At 46.0% G+C, this 16,343-nt stretch overlaps 1 protein-coding gene across 6 annotated transcripts in view; it reads right to left on the reverse strand.

Annotated features, from left to right (window-relative positions):
* The window catches only part of CLUAP1 (clusterin associated protein 1), a 167,919-nt gene that overhangs the window by 16,417 nt on the left and 135,159 nt on the right, over positions 1–16,343 (reverse strand). For 2 of the 6 annotated variants that reach the window (XM_074964679.1, XM_074964677.1), the window contains exon 10: positions 8,021–8,128. The exons of 2 other annotated variants lie outside the window; for them this stretch is intronic. In XM_074964679.1, the coding sequence (XP_074820780.1) occupies positions 8,021–8,128 (108 nt within the window). Of the gene's footprint in view, positions 1–8,020; positions 8,132–16,343 lie in introns of all 6 variants that reach the window. 2 more of the 6 variants (XM_074964678.1, XM_074964676.1) reach the window with 1 other exon arrangement.

A 16,343-nucleotide genomic window follows, 5' to 3' on the forward strand; every position in this document is an offset into this window, starting at 1 on the left:
GCTGAAGGTGACGGCTAGTGGCGTTCTGTTAGTTTCTTTGTTGGGCCTGTCCTGGAGTAGCTGACTTCTGGGTATTCTTCTGGCTCTGTCAATCTGTTTCTTCACTTCAGCAGGTGGGTATTGTAGTTGTAAGAACGCTTGATAGAGATCTTGTAGGTGTTTGTCTCTGTCTGAGGGACTGGAGCAAATGTGGTTGTATCTTAGAGCTTGGCTGTAGACAATGGATTGTGTGGTGTGGTATGGATGAAAGCTAAAGGCATGTAGGCAAGTATAGCGGTCCATAGGTTTCCGGGGTAGGGTGGTGTTTATGTGGCCATCGCTTATGAGCAGTGCAGTGTCCAGGAAGTGGATCTCTTGTGTGGACTGGTCCAGGCTGAGGTTGATGGTGGGGTGGAAATTGTTGAAATCATGGTGGAATTCCTCAAGGGCTTCTTTTCCATGGGTCCAGATGATGAAGATGTAATCGATGTAGCGCAAGTAGAGTAGGGGCATTAGGGGACGAGAGCTGAGGAAGCACTGTTCTACGTCAGCCATAAAAATGTTGGCATACTGTGGGGCCATGCGGGTACCCATAGCAGTGCCGCTGATTTGAAGGTATACATTGTCCCCAATTGTGAAATAGTTATGGGTGAGGACAAAGTCACAAAGTTCAGCCACCAGGTTTGCCGTGACATTATCGGGGATACTGTTCCTGATGGCTTGTAGTCCATCTTTGTGTGGAATGTTGATGTAGAGGGCTTCTACGTCCATAGTGGCCAGGATGGTGTTTTCTGGAAGATCACCAATGGATTGTAGTTTCCTCAGGAAGTCAGTGGTGTCTCAAAGATAGCTAGGAGTGCTGGTAGCGTAGGGCCTGAGGAGAGAGTCTACACAGCCAGACAACCCTGCTGTCAGGGTGCCAATGCCTGAGATGATGGGGCGTCCAGGATTTCCAGGTTTATGGATCTTGGGTAGAAGATAGAATACCCCTGGTCGTGGTTCTAGGGGTGTGTCTGTGCAGATTTGTTTCTGTGCTTTTTCAGGGAGTTTCTTGAGCGAATGGTGTAGTTTCCTTTGGTAACTCTCAGTGGGATCAGAGGGTAATGGCCTGTAGAATGTGGTGTTAGAGCTGCCTAGCAGCCTCTTTCATATTTTGACTTATTCATGGTGACAACAGCACCTCCTTTGTCAGTCTTTTTGATTATGATGTCAGAGTTGTTCCTGAGGCTGTGGATGGCGTTGTGTTCTGCATGTCTGAGGCTATGGGGCAAGTGATGCTGCTTTTCCACAATTTCAGCCCGTGCACCTCAGCGGAAACACTCTATGTAGAAGTCCAGTCCGTTGTTTCAACCTTCAGGAAGAGCTGGGTCAGATGGTTGGGTTGTATTTCTAGAGTTCAAAACCACTTCTGATTTTGAAGACTTGGCAAGGAATTAGGCTGTGATCTGCAAAGGAGCTGAAGGTAGGTGCCCAAATCCATTGACTGTCAGAGCAGTTGGTCACCTAACTCCCTTAACATCCTTTGACGTCCCAGACTAAGTCTCTAACCCTCGTGTCTCTAGTACTGGGGAGAGATGCCCCATTAAAAGAACTGGGCTGTTGTGATTTACTGTACATTTCTCTGTGTTTTCTACGCACTGTGTTCAAATATCTTTTAGGTGCAGTTGCATGAAGGATCCTTCCTAGTCTTCAGTAAATAATGTGATGAATATGTAAATATGAGATCAGCTGGAACAGGTCCATTGGCTTCATACTGTGGACTTTAACAAACTGCCTAGTTAAATGTTTATGGAGCCCTTCTGGTCTCTCGGGCAAATACTACCACTTAAAACGGGTGGGTAAACTATGGCCCGCGGGCCAGATCCGGCCCCTCCGGGCTTTGGATCCGGCCTGCAGGATTGCCCCCCATGGTGCTGCAGGCCCCGCACCAGCACCATGTCCCTGGGGCTCTGGGGTGGAGGCTCCGTGCATTGTCCTTGCCTCCAGCCACCGCTCCCCGCAGCTCCCATTGGCCAGGAACAAGGAACCACGGCCAATGGGAGCTTTGTGGGAGGTACCTGGAGGGATGGCAAGGGCAGTGCGCGGAGTTCTGGGCCCCCCATCCCTCAGGGGCCGTTCAGGGCCGTGGTGCTGGCTGCTTCCCAGAGTGGTGCAGTGTGGGGCCAGGGCCTGGTGCGCGCCACTGCCACTCCTGAGCCATTTTAGGTAAGCGGTGCCGGGCCGGACCCCGAAGCCCTCCTGCACCCTGCCCTGAGCCCCCTGCTGCACACCGCACCCCTCCTGCACCCCAACCCCCTGCCCTGAGCCCCCTGCTGCACCCTGCACTCCTTCTGCACCCCTCCTGCACCCCTGCCCTGAGCCCTATCCTGCACTCTGCACCCCTCCTGCACCCCAACCCCCTTCCCTGAGCCCCCCATACACCCCGCACCCCTCCTCTGCCCCAATCCCTTGCCCTGAGCCCATTCCTGTACACCGCACTCCCTCCCACACCCCAACCCCCTGCCCTGCATACTATTTCCCCACCCAGATGTGGCTCTCGGCCCAAAAAGTTTGCCCACCCCTGATTTAAAACAACAGCTTGAGGCTGCATTTACCGAGGGAACTGACTGGAAAGACTCCACAGAGCTCTTTATGAGTCTTGGGTCCAACACTTACGTTCCGTGGTTATAAAAACAATAACTGTCATCCCTCCAGGGAATGGACGTGTGAAAAAAAAAAAGCCATATGGAGGCTCAGCAGAGTCCAAGTGACAGGTGCCATTTTGTCTCTAACTCAGGCTGTTTGTCCACTTCACCCCATGACAGGGGGGCAGGTCTGCCCTCTGGTGCATTTGTCAAAGTACATTCAGTTCCAAGGGTCTGAATCTGAGAGGTGTTGAGCACTTGAAAATCCTGTCAACTTCAACTGGAGACAGAAGTGCTCAATACCTTTCATGATCAGGTCCCAGATGCCGCAGTCATTAGCATTCCAAAAGCACATAAATAGTATTAGATTTGTGAAAGTAGGCGCAAAATAATAATAATGCTTAGCTCTCATGTAGCACTTTTCATCAGTAGATCTCAAAGTGCTTTACAATGGTCAAGATCTTTATACCCATTTTACAGATAGGGAAACTGAGTCACAGAGAGGCTGTTTCTTGCCCAAATCATCTTGCAGAGTGGCAGACCTCAGCTGCTGAATTTCTAGCATGTTCCCTTCTCTCCAGTCTCACTAAGGTGTGAAGAAACTACAGATGGGCCATTAATCTGGTGGGGGGAAATTCAATAAGGAATGCCCAACAGCTGTCTGTTCCTTGTTTAGGTTCTCACAGGTTTCCATGGATTTTCTCCTGCTTTTCAAAACATGAAAAAAAATCTTATTTGGGGTATTTAATAATAATCCAGTTCTTACTGACTCTCTGGGTCTTAAAGAAAAATACAGCTCTGAAACCAAAACTAAGACTTAACCAGGGAGAATCTGGAAGTGCATGTACATTAGAAAGGCATCAGGATCAAAGATTTCTCATAGTATAGCTGCACTATACAGTGGTTACATGCTGCTCAACGTGCAGTCTGTCCTGTGAAATCTATTGGTAATGAGATTAGGAATGATCCGTGCAGTGCAGCCACCACCACGCTTATGTAGAACTGTTACGGGCAAGTCAGACAGTGGACATACACAGACATGGGGACCAGGCTCTCTGACCCCTGCATGCACCGCCAGCCAGAATCCACCTCTTAGGTTTGATTGTTATATACTTAGTTCCACATGCTCCTGTAAGATGCATTTTGCTTTCTGAATAAAAAGCCTTTTCTCTTTTCTCTTCTGCAACGTTTCCTTACTCATCCTTGCTAGGACTGTGTTAAACAATGTAGCTTTTCACAAGAATAGATTTTCTCCAAATACGCTTGCTAGCTTGTCAGCCAAAACACCATTATCACAGCAATCCCACACACAGCTGCTGGAATGTTAATATGCTTTAGGAAATCTGGATCTTTTAGTCTTTGACTTTGCATTAATAAAGACCATCCTCCCACACCAAAAACCAAACCAGTCTTGGGTTGCTATAGCCTAAGCTGTCAAACCTCATCCCCAAATATAAACACAGAGGTGATATTTCTATAGTTGGGATCTCTTCAATTCCTAGAATAGAGAGCAAGAGCTACTGAACTTTGGGCACACTCCCCAAGCCATCTGGATAACTGGGCTTCATTAGCACCCTGAATAAAGTTGCTGAGAGAACTGACAGCACTGAATAACAGTTGACTTAATGCAATCAGGCTCTCTCATGCAGCTCTGTAAATACAGACCATCTCTGTCTGAATCTGTAGCATTTCCATTATTGGGCTATTCCTGAGCACAAACCATCAACATGTGTCACATTCTGTAATGGTTTTATTATATGGGCCAAAGTTACGTTGGAAGCTTGACTAGACTCAGGACTGGCTCTAGGCATCAGCAAAGCAAGCACGGGCTTGGGGTGGCATATTTCCAGGGGCAGCATTCTGACCATCCTTTTTTCCCCCCGGCCCTGCTCAGTCAACCAATGAGCCCCTGCGTGGGGCAGGGTGGTGGGCTCAGTGTGGGGGTCCTGGCCCGGGGGTGGTCCCTGCCCTGGCCCACCGCCGCTGGGGGAGCAGAGTGATGCGGCTTCTCCCCCTCTCCCCACCCCTGCCACACGTGTCAGAAGCAGCGGAGGAGCTGGAGCCGAGTGCACGGGAGCCTGGGATAGGGGCAGGACCCGTGGCCGGTAAGGGATCCGCTGCCCCGGGCAGCTCGGTGCTGGGTAGGCACTCATGGTCCGCCCCCCCTTCCCCGCGGCTGACCCGCCCCCCCAGCCACTCTGTCGGTTACTGTCCCCTCTGCGGGGGTGGGGCCGGGTCTGAGATCAGGCTGGGGGCCTATGGGCAGGATGTACAGCCCCGAGCACCTCATTCCAAAGGACTGCTATAGCATTACGCAGTCTTTTAACATTATCAGTATCAGTGGCTTCTGGTGAGCGCAGTTTCTCAAAACTGAAATTACTTAAAAATTATTTGAGGTCCACCATGTCTCAAAATCGTTTGTCAAGACTCGCATTAATTTCAATTGAAAGTACCACTGCAAAAAATTTAGATTTCACTGAATTATTAAAAAACTACACAAGTATAAAAACCAGAAAAATTCAGTTCATATAAATTCTTTTAATTTATGAGAAACTGGGCGCACCGGAAGACACTAACATTTTTCATTACAGTGTATAGTTGAACCCGAATTGTTTGTAATTGTGATTTTGTTAAAATTAAATGAGTACACTAGTAGGAAATTGTTTTATTTCACTAACTACAAATTCTCTGTTTTCATTTTTAAAAAAATTTTAAACAGTCAAAAAACCAAACCAAACCAAACCATTTCAAAGTGCAAACATGTAAAAGCCAAAAAAAGAGGGGGGGGGGAGGTGTGGCCAAAATTTTCTTTTGCGTGGGGTGGCAAAAAACCTAGAGCCGGTCCTGACTAGACTCTGAACTTATTTCACTTATGACTGAAAATTCAGGTTGGAACCTTAGTCTCTAGAAATGAAGTGACAGATCAGTGCACTACATGTAATCACTGTGCCATCTAATCATCTGTTTAGATATGAACAGGCTTTACACTTGTCACTTTCCTATTCAGCCTGTCAGGGGGTAAAAAACAGAGAAAACAAAAATGCTATACTCATGAAGTAAGATCCTTCTCGTTGTGAGATTTGAGTATGTCCCTTGATGTTTTAGGTCAATTACAAGCAGTGTCCTTAGTTGCTGATAATTTGCCTCCTGGTGCCATGTGACATAGCAAGAGATGGTGCAATGTTGCTGTGCAGACAAGTAGAGGACAGGGCAGTGAAGAAAGAAATGTAAGAAAGGAAGGTAAGGAGAGGGTGCAGGCTCAGAGGGATGGCCACTCTTGATTCAGCAAACAGAGAGATCAGATAAATTATGGAAAAGTTCAGAGGTGGATTATGTGCCAGAAGAAGTCTATTAAGTATGGAGGCATAGTAACTATGAAACTGTGGCAAGCGATCTAGGCCAGTGGTTCTCAAACTTTTGTACTGGTGACCCCTTTCACACAGCAAGCCTATGAGTGCAACCCCCTCATAAATTAAAAGCGCATTTTAAAATATTTAACACTATTATAAATGCTGGAGGCGAAGCGGGCCTTGGTGGTTGAGGCTGACAGCTTGAGATCCCCCATGTAATAACCTCACGACCCCCTGAGGGGTCACGACCCCCAGTTTGAGAACCCGTGATCTTGGCACTCTGGCAGTGAAGATGTACCAGGAGATTGGGAATTGCCTACATGAAGCATAACAAATAATACTTTCGTTAATAACGAGTCTGCAGCCATAGTTATTTGCAGCAGCAAAGCTTTTCCTACAAAAACCTCACTCACAGCAAAATCCACTGCTTTTAGATGCTGTTTCTTCCTTCCGAAGCTGCTGTTAAGGACCCACCATTTGACTATAGCCAGCTAGCTTGTGCTTTGTTTTGTCTCAGTGTTAACAACTGAAAATCGGCAAAGGCAATCGGCATAGATGGAAGTAAGTGTAGTATTTAGCTGTATACTGGAGCAGTGACCAAGAGTGAGCTCATACACAGTTTAGGGCTAACTATTCCCACAGCACCAAAACCATGAAGATGCATGCTGGTTTTTTTCTAATAAATTCTGATGTAAAAATTATTTGTGAATATTTGTGTTTCTGGTGGTTTTCGAGAGAGAAAGAGTACTTTTATTATGAAAATCATGGCAAACAGTTTGGGATAAAAATGTTTGAAATGTGCCTGGCTGAGATCCAGGGTCTGGCTCTGCTCCCACATACACCAGCCTAAATCCAAAATAACTCTAGGAAAATTAACAGAATGATGAGGCAGTAGATGAGAACAGAATTAGGCGTAGACTTGCCAGTTTTTCCAAAGAACAGGTTCCAGCAGGAGCAGCAGCTGTATGAACTTCCTCACACTGCTCCTTTGCCCCTGGCCCAGAGGTCCATTGCTGCCCGTGAAGAGATAATTCATTGTCTCTGTCTCTTTTAAATACTTGGCCTCTGCTGAAACTGCCCCAAGGTGACAATTAGGTACTTTTTATTTTTAATGTAGACAATTGTACAGTAGGAACTGAACCAAGAGCTCCAGCTCACTTCACACAAGCCATCAAAGCAGCTCTCAGATGGTAACTACTCTGAGTCACTGCTCGTCAGGGCTGTGCTGGAACTAATATCTTAGAGGTTAAAATCTCCAACTCATATGTTATTACAATCATGTGAGCTAACCTGTCCTTCCATAAGGGAAACAGTGCAAGTTTCTTGGGCACATTACTAGGGCAGTTTGGGTGGCATTGTGAATACAACGAAAGGCCAAGTTTTGAAGAAGCACCTCAGGAGGTTAGTGTAGGGCAGGGGTTCTCAAACTTCATTGCGCCGCGACCCACTTCTGCCAACAAAACTTACTACACGGCCCCAGGAGGGGGGACCGAAGCCTGAGCCCACCCAAGCACCCCCCACCTCCCCAGGACGGGGGCCAAAGCCGAAGCCCGAGGGCTTCAGCCCCAAGCAGGGGGCCTGTAACCTAAGCCCGGCTCTCCAGGGCTGAAGCCCTCGGGCTTGGGCTTTGGCCTCAGGTCCCAGCAAGTCTAAGCCAGCCTTGGTTACCCCATTAAAGTGGGGTCCCAACCCACTTTGGGGTCCTGACCCATAGTTTGAGAACTGTTGGTGTAGGGAATATGTGAATTCACTCTACATCTACAGCGAAAGGAAAGGAAGGCATTGGGACCACAGGCCTACGGCTATTTCCAAAGCTATTTCTGAATCCAGACAAGGTAAAAACACACTGATCTTTCCAGTAAAATTTCCCTTGCCTTGGCTCCCTTGAAAAGACTCCTTTTCTCTGAAGCACTACAGTACCCCTGTCAGCAAAAGGGAACTGAGGAGGGTGCAAGCTTATGAACCCTAACAGGATCTTATACCCAAAGTGTCCCACAAAAAAAAGTGTCCAAACCCTGCGCTGAGCAGTGAGGAGGAAGAGGGGGAATTAAGGGGAAGTGAGGATACCTTGCATCAGGATCTCCATGGCCGTGCGCTGCTTTATTAGCTGCCTGTCTTCCACTTCACTATCAGATCCCTCATCCTCTTGGATCTCTATGTCTGAATCATCGTTACCTGCTTAAAATAAAAACACCAACAGCACTGAATTAATGTAATCATACACAATGCCACAGCAGTTCAACACAGTGGCTGGGTGCAAGGGCATGCTAGTGCTCTCTGCTTCTGTTCAGGGATTCCTGGTTCTCATGGGCCTCAGGGGATATGTCTACACTGCAGTTAAAAACCTGTGGCTGGCCTGACCCAGGCTTGCAAGGCTTGGGCTAAGGGGCAGTTTAACCGTGGTGTAGACATTCAGGATGAGGCTGGAAACTCTGTGGTGGGAGCGTCCCAGAGCTCAGGGTGCAGCCTGAGCCCAAACATCTGCTCCACAATTACACAGCCCTTTAGCCCGAGTCCTGGGAACTGAGTCATCTGGCATTGGCCAGCTGTGGGTGTCTAACTGCAGTGCAGACATACCTAGGGAAACCTACTCTGGCCAGGACTCTATGATGGCGCAATCTTGAGTTTCTGGCAATCAACCAAAACAAAAGTAGGACACTGTATGGGTCAGGGTGTATGGAGGGCTTCTGATTTCTTGTTTTAACTGATGAACATTCATAAAATACCCACATTACAAAAAAGAAAAGAAATAGGTGTTTATCCAATAAACACCAGAAAAGGTTACTAGCATCTAAGTATGGTTACCATGTTTCAGGTTCTCAAAAAAGATGATACTCTTGGCGGGGGGAGGAGGGGGAGGGGAGCTGGAGGGGAGTACAGTTGGGGAGTGCTGGGGGGGTTTGTGTGTACTGAGAGATATTTGGGGGGTGCTGGAAGGGGAATCTGGCAGGTGCTGGAGGCATGTATGTGTACTGGGGAGTATTTGGGAGGTGCTGAAGGGGTGTGACTATACTGGGAGGAGTACCTGGGGACTCACTCTTGAGGTGGGGGAGCAGTGTTGCACCCTGTTATGGTGGCAGGGCAGCTGGTGCAGACCTGGGATGCAGCAACAGCTGTTTGTCAGCACCTCCCTGCGGGGCTCTCCCCCTCCCCAGGGCTGGGAGCCAGGGCTTGGGTGGGCAGGATCCTGCAGCTGTGAGGGACCAATTAGATGTGGATGCAGGGGAAGGACCAATCGGGACTCTTTCTGAGCTGCAACGTCTGCTCCACAAAAAAACCCTGATGTTGCCTTTTATTTGAAAAATCCACCCAGACAGAGGGCGGAAGAGGCAATGTCCGGGAAAACCCAAATGTATGGTAATTCTAATCTAAGGGTTTGTCTCCATGGAGCAGTAATGTAGATTATGGGGATGTGATTTCTAAAACACGCTACTGTGTTGCACTTTAATTGGCGCAATTAAATTTAATTGCGGGGAGGGATAGCTCAGTGGTTTGAGCATTGGCCTGCTAAACCTAGGGTTGTGAGTTCAATCCTTGAGGGGCCCATTTAGGGATTGGGGGAAAAATTGGGGATTGGTCCTGCTTTGAGCAGGGGGTTGGACTAGATGACCTCCTGAGGTCCCTTCCAACCCTGATATTCTATGGTCCCTGCTGTGTGCATTAGCATGCTTTAACATAGTGCTACACTAAAAAAAACCAAAACAGTACTATGTTAAAGTGAACTAGGAACCATTACCAAAAGTTTATTCATTACAGTATATACCAAAGCAATGAGTAATTTATATTATGTATTACTCATTATGCTGTACACAAAGAGAAAGCCCTCAATCCCTCTGGATTTTGGACATCTACATAAAACTCAAAAATTGCTCAAAATAAACCCCCCAAAATGAAATTAATAATCCTCAAAAATGAGAAGTTCTAGGTTTATGGAACCAGAGCTCTCCCTGCTGCATTGGTGGGGAATAGCCAACCTCCTAGCTCCCCAAAAAGAAGGCACTATTACCAAGAATGGTTATCGAAGAAATTGAGATGAACAGGAAGTACCATATAAAAGCCTTGAGACAAGATAGTATTACTAAGGCAATATTCTAAATATACTCTCTGGGTATTAATCTTATCGGTGTACAGTCAGAGGGTACTATTTTGGCAGCTGAGTATCAAATAAAAATCTTGTAAAAGGTTTTGCAAAGCATGAACTTAAGTCTCCTACTTCCTCAGTCTGACATGAGCGATATCAAGGGCATTTAATAATGGATCAGAACAACACACTGTAATATCCTCAGGTTATTGAAAATAGTGCTGGGTGAACCCCAATATGTTTGGAGGAATAGGGCAGTTCCCCACAGTTCAGATACCAAAGACTTAGAGATTTCTGTCACTCTATTTCCCAGTCCAATCAGTTCTTCGCTCAGTCCCCGATTCCCTCTCCCCAACAGGCTCTCTAGCATCCCAAGTAAATCATCAGTATCCCACTCCTTCTGTCTAATCCCTGATAAGATCCCTGACCCTAGCCCCCAACAGGCTTGCTTCCTTTCATGATATTTCACAAGGAAGTGGGTCATAGAATATCAGGGTTGGAAGGGACCTCAGGAGATCATCTAGTCCAACCCCCTGCTCAAAGCAGGACCAATCCTCAATTTTTGCCCCAGATCCCAAAATGGCCCCCTCAAGGATTGAACTCACAACCCTGGGTTTAGCAAGCCAATGCTCAAACCACTGAGCTATCCCTCCCCCTGGTCATAGGCTGGTCAGCTGCACTGATCACATCTTTTATGCTCCAGGGATTCCCTTTGGTCAGCTAGAGTTAAGCAGAAATTCAATTTCAAACAGGTGCTGAGCCACATTCTGGCTTACACCTGAGACTTTGTTTAACCTGCATAATAATTCAAATACCTGTTGAAAGCTGCATAATTAGAAACTCCACTTTGTTGTATCCCTGACATGGCTGACTCAGCCACTTTTCACTTCAGCATAGCCTGTTCTGGTGGTGGCCCAGCAGGGGTTAAGATTGGTGGGTGGGAGGTTAGAAGAAGGCTCCATTTCCTTTAGGTCCCTTCCCATGTCATCAGCTCTTCTTCTTTCCTCTTTCTTGTGGCCAGTACATATCACCCTCCTGTTCACCTGCAATGGACCCCCCACCTCTCTCACCTACCAAATGCCTCTCCTCACTCAGGACTGGCAGGTTGCTTGTTTGAAGCCTGCCTTCTAGTTCCAGGGGAGGCTACTTGTTTCTTTGTTCATTGCTATTTATGGACCACATCCTTAGCTGGTGTAAACTGATGTAGCTCTGTTGACTTAAATGGAGCTATACCATTTACACCAGCTGATGATCTGGCCCTATATTTTAAAACTGCCATTTTGCCAACAAACATTACCTGCAGGCAGAAGACAATACGTATGCTAACCTTCTCAGTCAATAGTACTGGCATAAAGCCCAGAGCACTCAGAGTAAGGGGTTAGCCTGTGCAGTGTGCAATTTAGAAACAAACACAAACGGAATCATTTTGGAGAAGATAAGGGTAGATTTAATTACCAAAATGTCATTCTAGAAAATGGATATGTCCTCCTTTAATTATGATTAGTGGTAAACTGACATTCCCTTACAACTTCTAATTACAGGTAAATGTATAAACGCTAGCCTGTTTTTTTCATAGTCGTATGGATCATTACAAAGTTATTGAGAAAATATAAAGGAAGAGAGGCACTTGAGACATTGTTAGGTGAGGTTATGGAATTGACTAACAATATTATTTAGAATTTATATTTGCTGTAACAGCCATGTGAGGCAAACATTTCTGCCCCGTCTATTATTGAGTTTGAACCAAATACCATTTCCATTTATTCAATATTCATTAGAGTCAGATTTTATTCAGTCCTTGTTTATGCAAACACCTTAGTAAGGGCTCAGTATAAACTAAGTAAAGGTCTCAGGATCTGGTGCTCTACATACAATACAGGGTTCAAATGCCACATCTATAATGGTTCATACAGCTGCTATTAAATGCCAGCTGTTTGCTTCTAGTTTGGTTTTTTAAGAGGCAACTTTTATCTTTCAATTTTTTAAAATGCTGTATGTTAATCTGGTGCTCCTGAAGGCTAGTAGCACTGGCCAGAGTCAAGGAGAGTGCAGATAGTCACTGTATATGTTCTTCCAAAGCACCTTCATTGTGACCTCCACTCAGCATACCATGTGCTTCAAATCCAGCGCTCTTCTTAGCAGACTGGCAACTGTGCCAAATTGTGATACAGACTGATATAATCGTAAGCATAAGTGCTTTACTAGTAGTGTCTCAAAGTGAGAACTCTAGCCAGCTGTACTTCTGGTGGAGTGAGACCTACAGTATTAACTCTTCAAGTGCCTTCCGGCGCACAACCAACAAAAAAGCAAAGTAATGACTCGTTGCTGGAGTGCGGCTCCTTAATTTCACATTTGATTTTTTTTACAAGCCTTTAACTTTTTTTTGAGGTAATGTATACAATGTATCCTTCCTCTAGGAAAAAACAGTTCCTGGATGAAGAGTAAGCCAAAAAGGAGAAGAAAACGTGATTCACACCTTTTCCCATCTACTGTCTATTGCAAGGGTGGGCAAACTTTTTGGCCTAAGGGCCACATCTGGGTATAGAAATTGTATGGCGGTCCATGAATGCTCACGAAATTGGGGGTTAGGTTGTGGTGGGAGGGGGTGGGGGAGGGCTCCAGCTGGCGGAGCAGGCTCTGGGGTGTGGCTGGGGATGAGGGATTTGAGGTGCAGGAGGGTGTTCTGGGATGGGACCAAGGGGTTTGGAGGGCAGGAGGGGGATCAGGACTGAGGTGTAGGGGGGGTTGAGGGCTCTGGCTGGGAGTGCAAGCTCTGGGGTGGGGCTAGGGATGCAGGGTTTGGGGTGCAGGAGGGTGCTCCGGGCTGGGACCGAGGGGTTTGGAGGGCAGGAGGAGGATCAGAGCTGGGGTGGGGGTTGGGGTGCGGGCTCAGGGGTGCAGGCTCTGGGTGGCACTTACCTCAAGCAGCTCCCGGAAGCAGCAGCATGTCCCCCCTCTGGCTCTTATGTGGAGGCGCGGTGCCAGCCACGCGGTTTTGCACGCTGCCCCATCTGCAGGCACTGGCCCTGCAGCTCCCATTGGCCATGGTTCCCGTCCAATGGGAGGTGCGGGGAGCAGCGCTTGGGGCGAGGGCAGCATGCAGAGCCCCCTAGCTGCCCTACATGTAGGAGCCAGAGGGGGGACATGCCGCTGCTTTTGGGAGCCTCGCAGAAAGCCCCCAACCCTCCTCTCCAGCTGGAGCACCGGAGCGGGGCAAGCTCCCGACCCTGCTCCTTGGCAGGAGCTCAAGGGCTAGATCAAAAGTTTTGATGGGCCGGACACGGCTTGTGGGCCATACTTTGCCCACCCCTGGTCTAATGCATTCAGAAATACTATTTTCAAACCATCCCCCTTTTCTGGACTACTGAACCCTTTCTGCGCCCTCAGTATCCCCCCTATTCCTCCAGCAGTGGCTTGTGGCCTGACAGCCACTTTTGACCCATTTTCATTTGTAAAAATGAAATTGAGACTATCAAATATTTCCCACTGAGCTTTTCTGCTGGAAAGTGGGTTTGGTCCTTGAATCCCAGGGTGAATGCTGTTGTAGGAATAGCTAAGACAGCGACTGCAGAGATGGTAAGTGCCTGGAGATCTCTAAGCTGCTTCTGAAATGGCAAGTCTTTGTGGGAGGAGAGAGTCTAAATCTTAGTTTTCCTCCTCCAGCCCCTTCCTTTCTTCAGTCCCAACTGCTTCCCTTGGCCCCCTCAATCCCTCCACACATATACTATCTCTCTTCGCCTTGTCCCCCATTGACTTTTCTTCCCCCACTCACTAAAATGGGTGTAGGGGGTCTTTAAAATGTTTTTCAGTGATGAAATCTCAGCTTTCTGCCATTCAGAGTCAGTTAATGTGTGGCATACAAAAGGCCCAACCAGCCAATCAAAATGTGGTTTGGACCAGATTCTAGAGAATTTTTCAAAGCACACTGTGCAATGAAAGTCAATGGACAGTGAGCACCTTGCTTTCATTTGTGCCTTTCACAATCTCACCCCTAATTTCCAATAGCAATGAAAGATGAAACCATCCATCAGGTGAACTATCAGTACATTAACCCACCACATCGCTGACTCCATTGAGCTGCAACTTTTACACAATTTTTGTCATGAATATATAGCAAGATAGTGAATTGTTTCTTTAAACTGTCTGATTAGCATTTGGATGTGTGTGTTATAACAACAAAAACAAGGCTCATGCTAAAACCAAAGGATCCCAGTAATGGAGCTCTCTCCCTGTATATGAGCAACAGCTTGATGAACAGGAAAATGGGGATTACAGACACAAACTCAATAACACATAATGGGGCTATGTCGCCAAAGCTCTTGCCCACCACTGAAAGAAAGCCCAGCACGTTTTTCCTTTAATTAAAAAACTACTGCTATCATCTATGCTGTACAACTCATCCTAGTCAAATTGAAATAAACTATCACTCACACCTCCGCTTTGTCTTGTACACAATCCCCTGAGTTATTAGCAATAAACCAGAACTTGTGCTAGACTGTGGTACAAAGGAATCAAAACCAGAGACATGTCTTATTATTGCAAATTAATTTTTAAACTACACGGTGATGGCGAGCTGTGAAAGGGTTCCTTAATGGGATTAAAGCAGCACACTCTTCTGCTGTCCCTGCAAGTCGTCACATTTTTTATCTCCTGTTCGACAGACCCTGGCGCCTCCTTCTGTCACGTGTGCCCAAAGTGTCTGGCTGTCAGAGAAATATGCCTGATATCCAAAATTAGGACAAAATTCAATAACAGATTAAATTAATAGCACTTTTGGGAAAAAACTGATTACAGGTCTTAAATCCAGGAGGAGTCACAAACTAGTGCAAGTTGTAATGTACCAGTTCGAAGGAGCATGGAATATCCATTAATGGGAAAGTTTAGATTTCATTTTTTTGTATCGGGGAAAAGCAGTGGGTGCAATACACCATACTAGTTCAGATTCACATGGACTGACATAAGGACATGTTCTAATATAGCTGGCACATGGATTGAAATAAAGATGATTTGGCTTTTAATGATGGATGTTTAATGAACATTCAGTAATTCAAGGGTGCTCGACCTAGGTCATCACTGGCAGCTTGCCAGGAGCTCAAGGGGGCAGTCAGCAGATCCCCTCATCTTTAATACATATGTGATCCACAGAACCTACACATGCCATAAGACTGTTCAGACCAAGAAGGGCCATTGTATGTTGGCACTTGCTTTAACTATTAAAGAAATCAAAGGACGTTGCCCACAGCCAACCTTCTAATAACAGAAAGTGTTCCACACTTTGGCCCAGATCATCAAAGGTGTTTAGGCTCCTAACTCCCATTGACTGCATACCTACGAGGAGCTGGGCCTTTGTTGTTACTTGCTACAATGCAATTGAGAATACCTGTAGGTTCACCCTGAGAGAGAATAGGATGGACCTTCTGGAGCTTCAGCTCTTTTCCTACACAGCTTTCAGTAAAACTGCACCAGTTTCCTACTTTCAATTAAACCAGCTCAGCCAGAACACCCACATACTGGGTTTGAGATGAAATATATTCCTCTCAACAGATACATTATTGGTTCTCACACATGCATATTGGCTTCAGAGAAAAGTCTGGTACACAGGTTGATTTAATAGACACATGTAAATTATTTCTTTTCAGTTAATTCATAGTGCTTGAAAGAAAAACAGCATGATTTAAGACTGACAGTGATTTCATTACAGATTCATTAGCTAGTAAAAATATTTTGCTAAATTGTGGAACAAAATGGTATTGGAGCGAGAACACTGAGACTGATTTAAATTAAAGGCACTGGGTTTAGTGATAAACTTTAGGATCAAATATATTATTTAGCATTAACATGTTTAATTCCATGATAAAATCAGAGCTTTGAGAATGCATGGATTGGATCCATAACAATTATTATTGGATTCCCAAAGATGCTGTTTTCTACACTGATTTTGGTAAAAACACACTATGGGAAAACCAAACTGGCAGTTTATAAGTATTTGATCTAAAAAATAAAATCTAATTCAACTCACTGAAACTTTAAATCAAACAAGAAAGACAAGACCATATTTTTCTTTAAAAAAAAAAGTAAGTTGGGATTTTTAAAGGGACCCAAGAGAGTTAGCAGCCCAACTTCCAGCTGTGATGCCCCAATCCTGCAAGACTCACACATGTGTACTCTCATTAAACTCAATGGAGCCACATGTGTCAACTTACATACTGATACCTTACACGACTGATACCTAGGAGCATTGAAATGCTCGGATATATACAGTAGAACCTCAATAAGCCACATATCTTATAAGTCACACAGAACATTTCA

Source organism: Natator depressus, chromosome 10 (genome assembly GCF_965152275.1).
Source record: "Natator depressus isolate rNatDep1 chromosome 10, rNatDep2.hap1, whole genome shotgun sequence".
In the NCBI taxonomy this organism is placed as follows: domain Eukaryota; kingdom Metazoa; phylum Chordata; order Testudines; family Cheloniidae; genus Natator; species Natator depressus.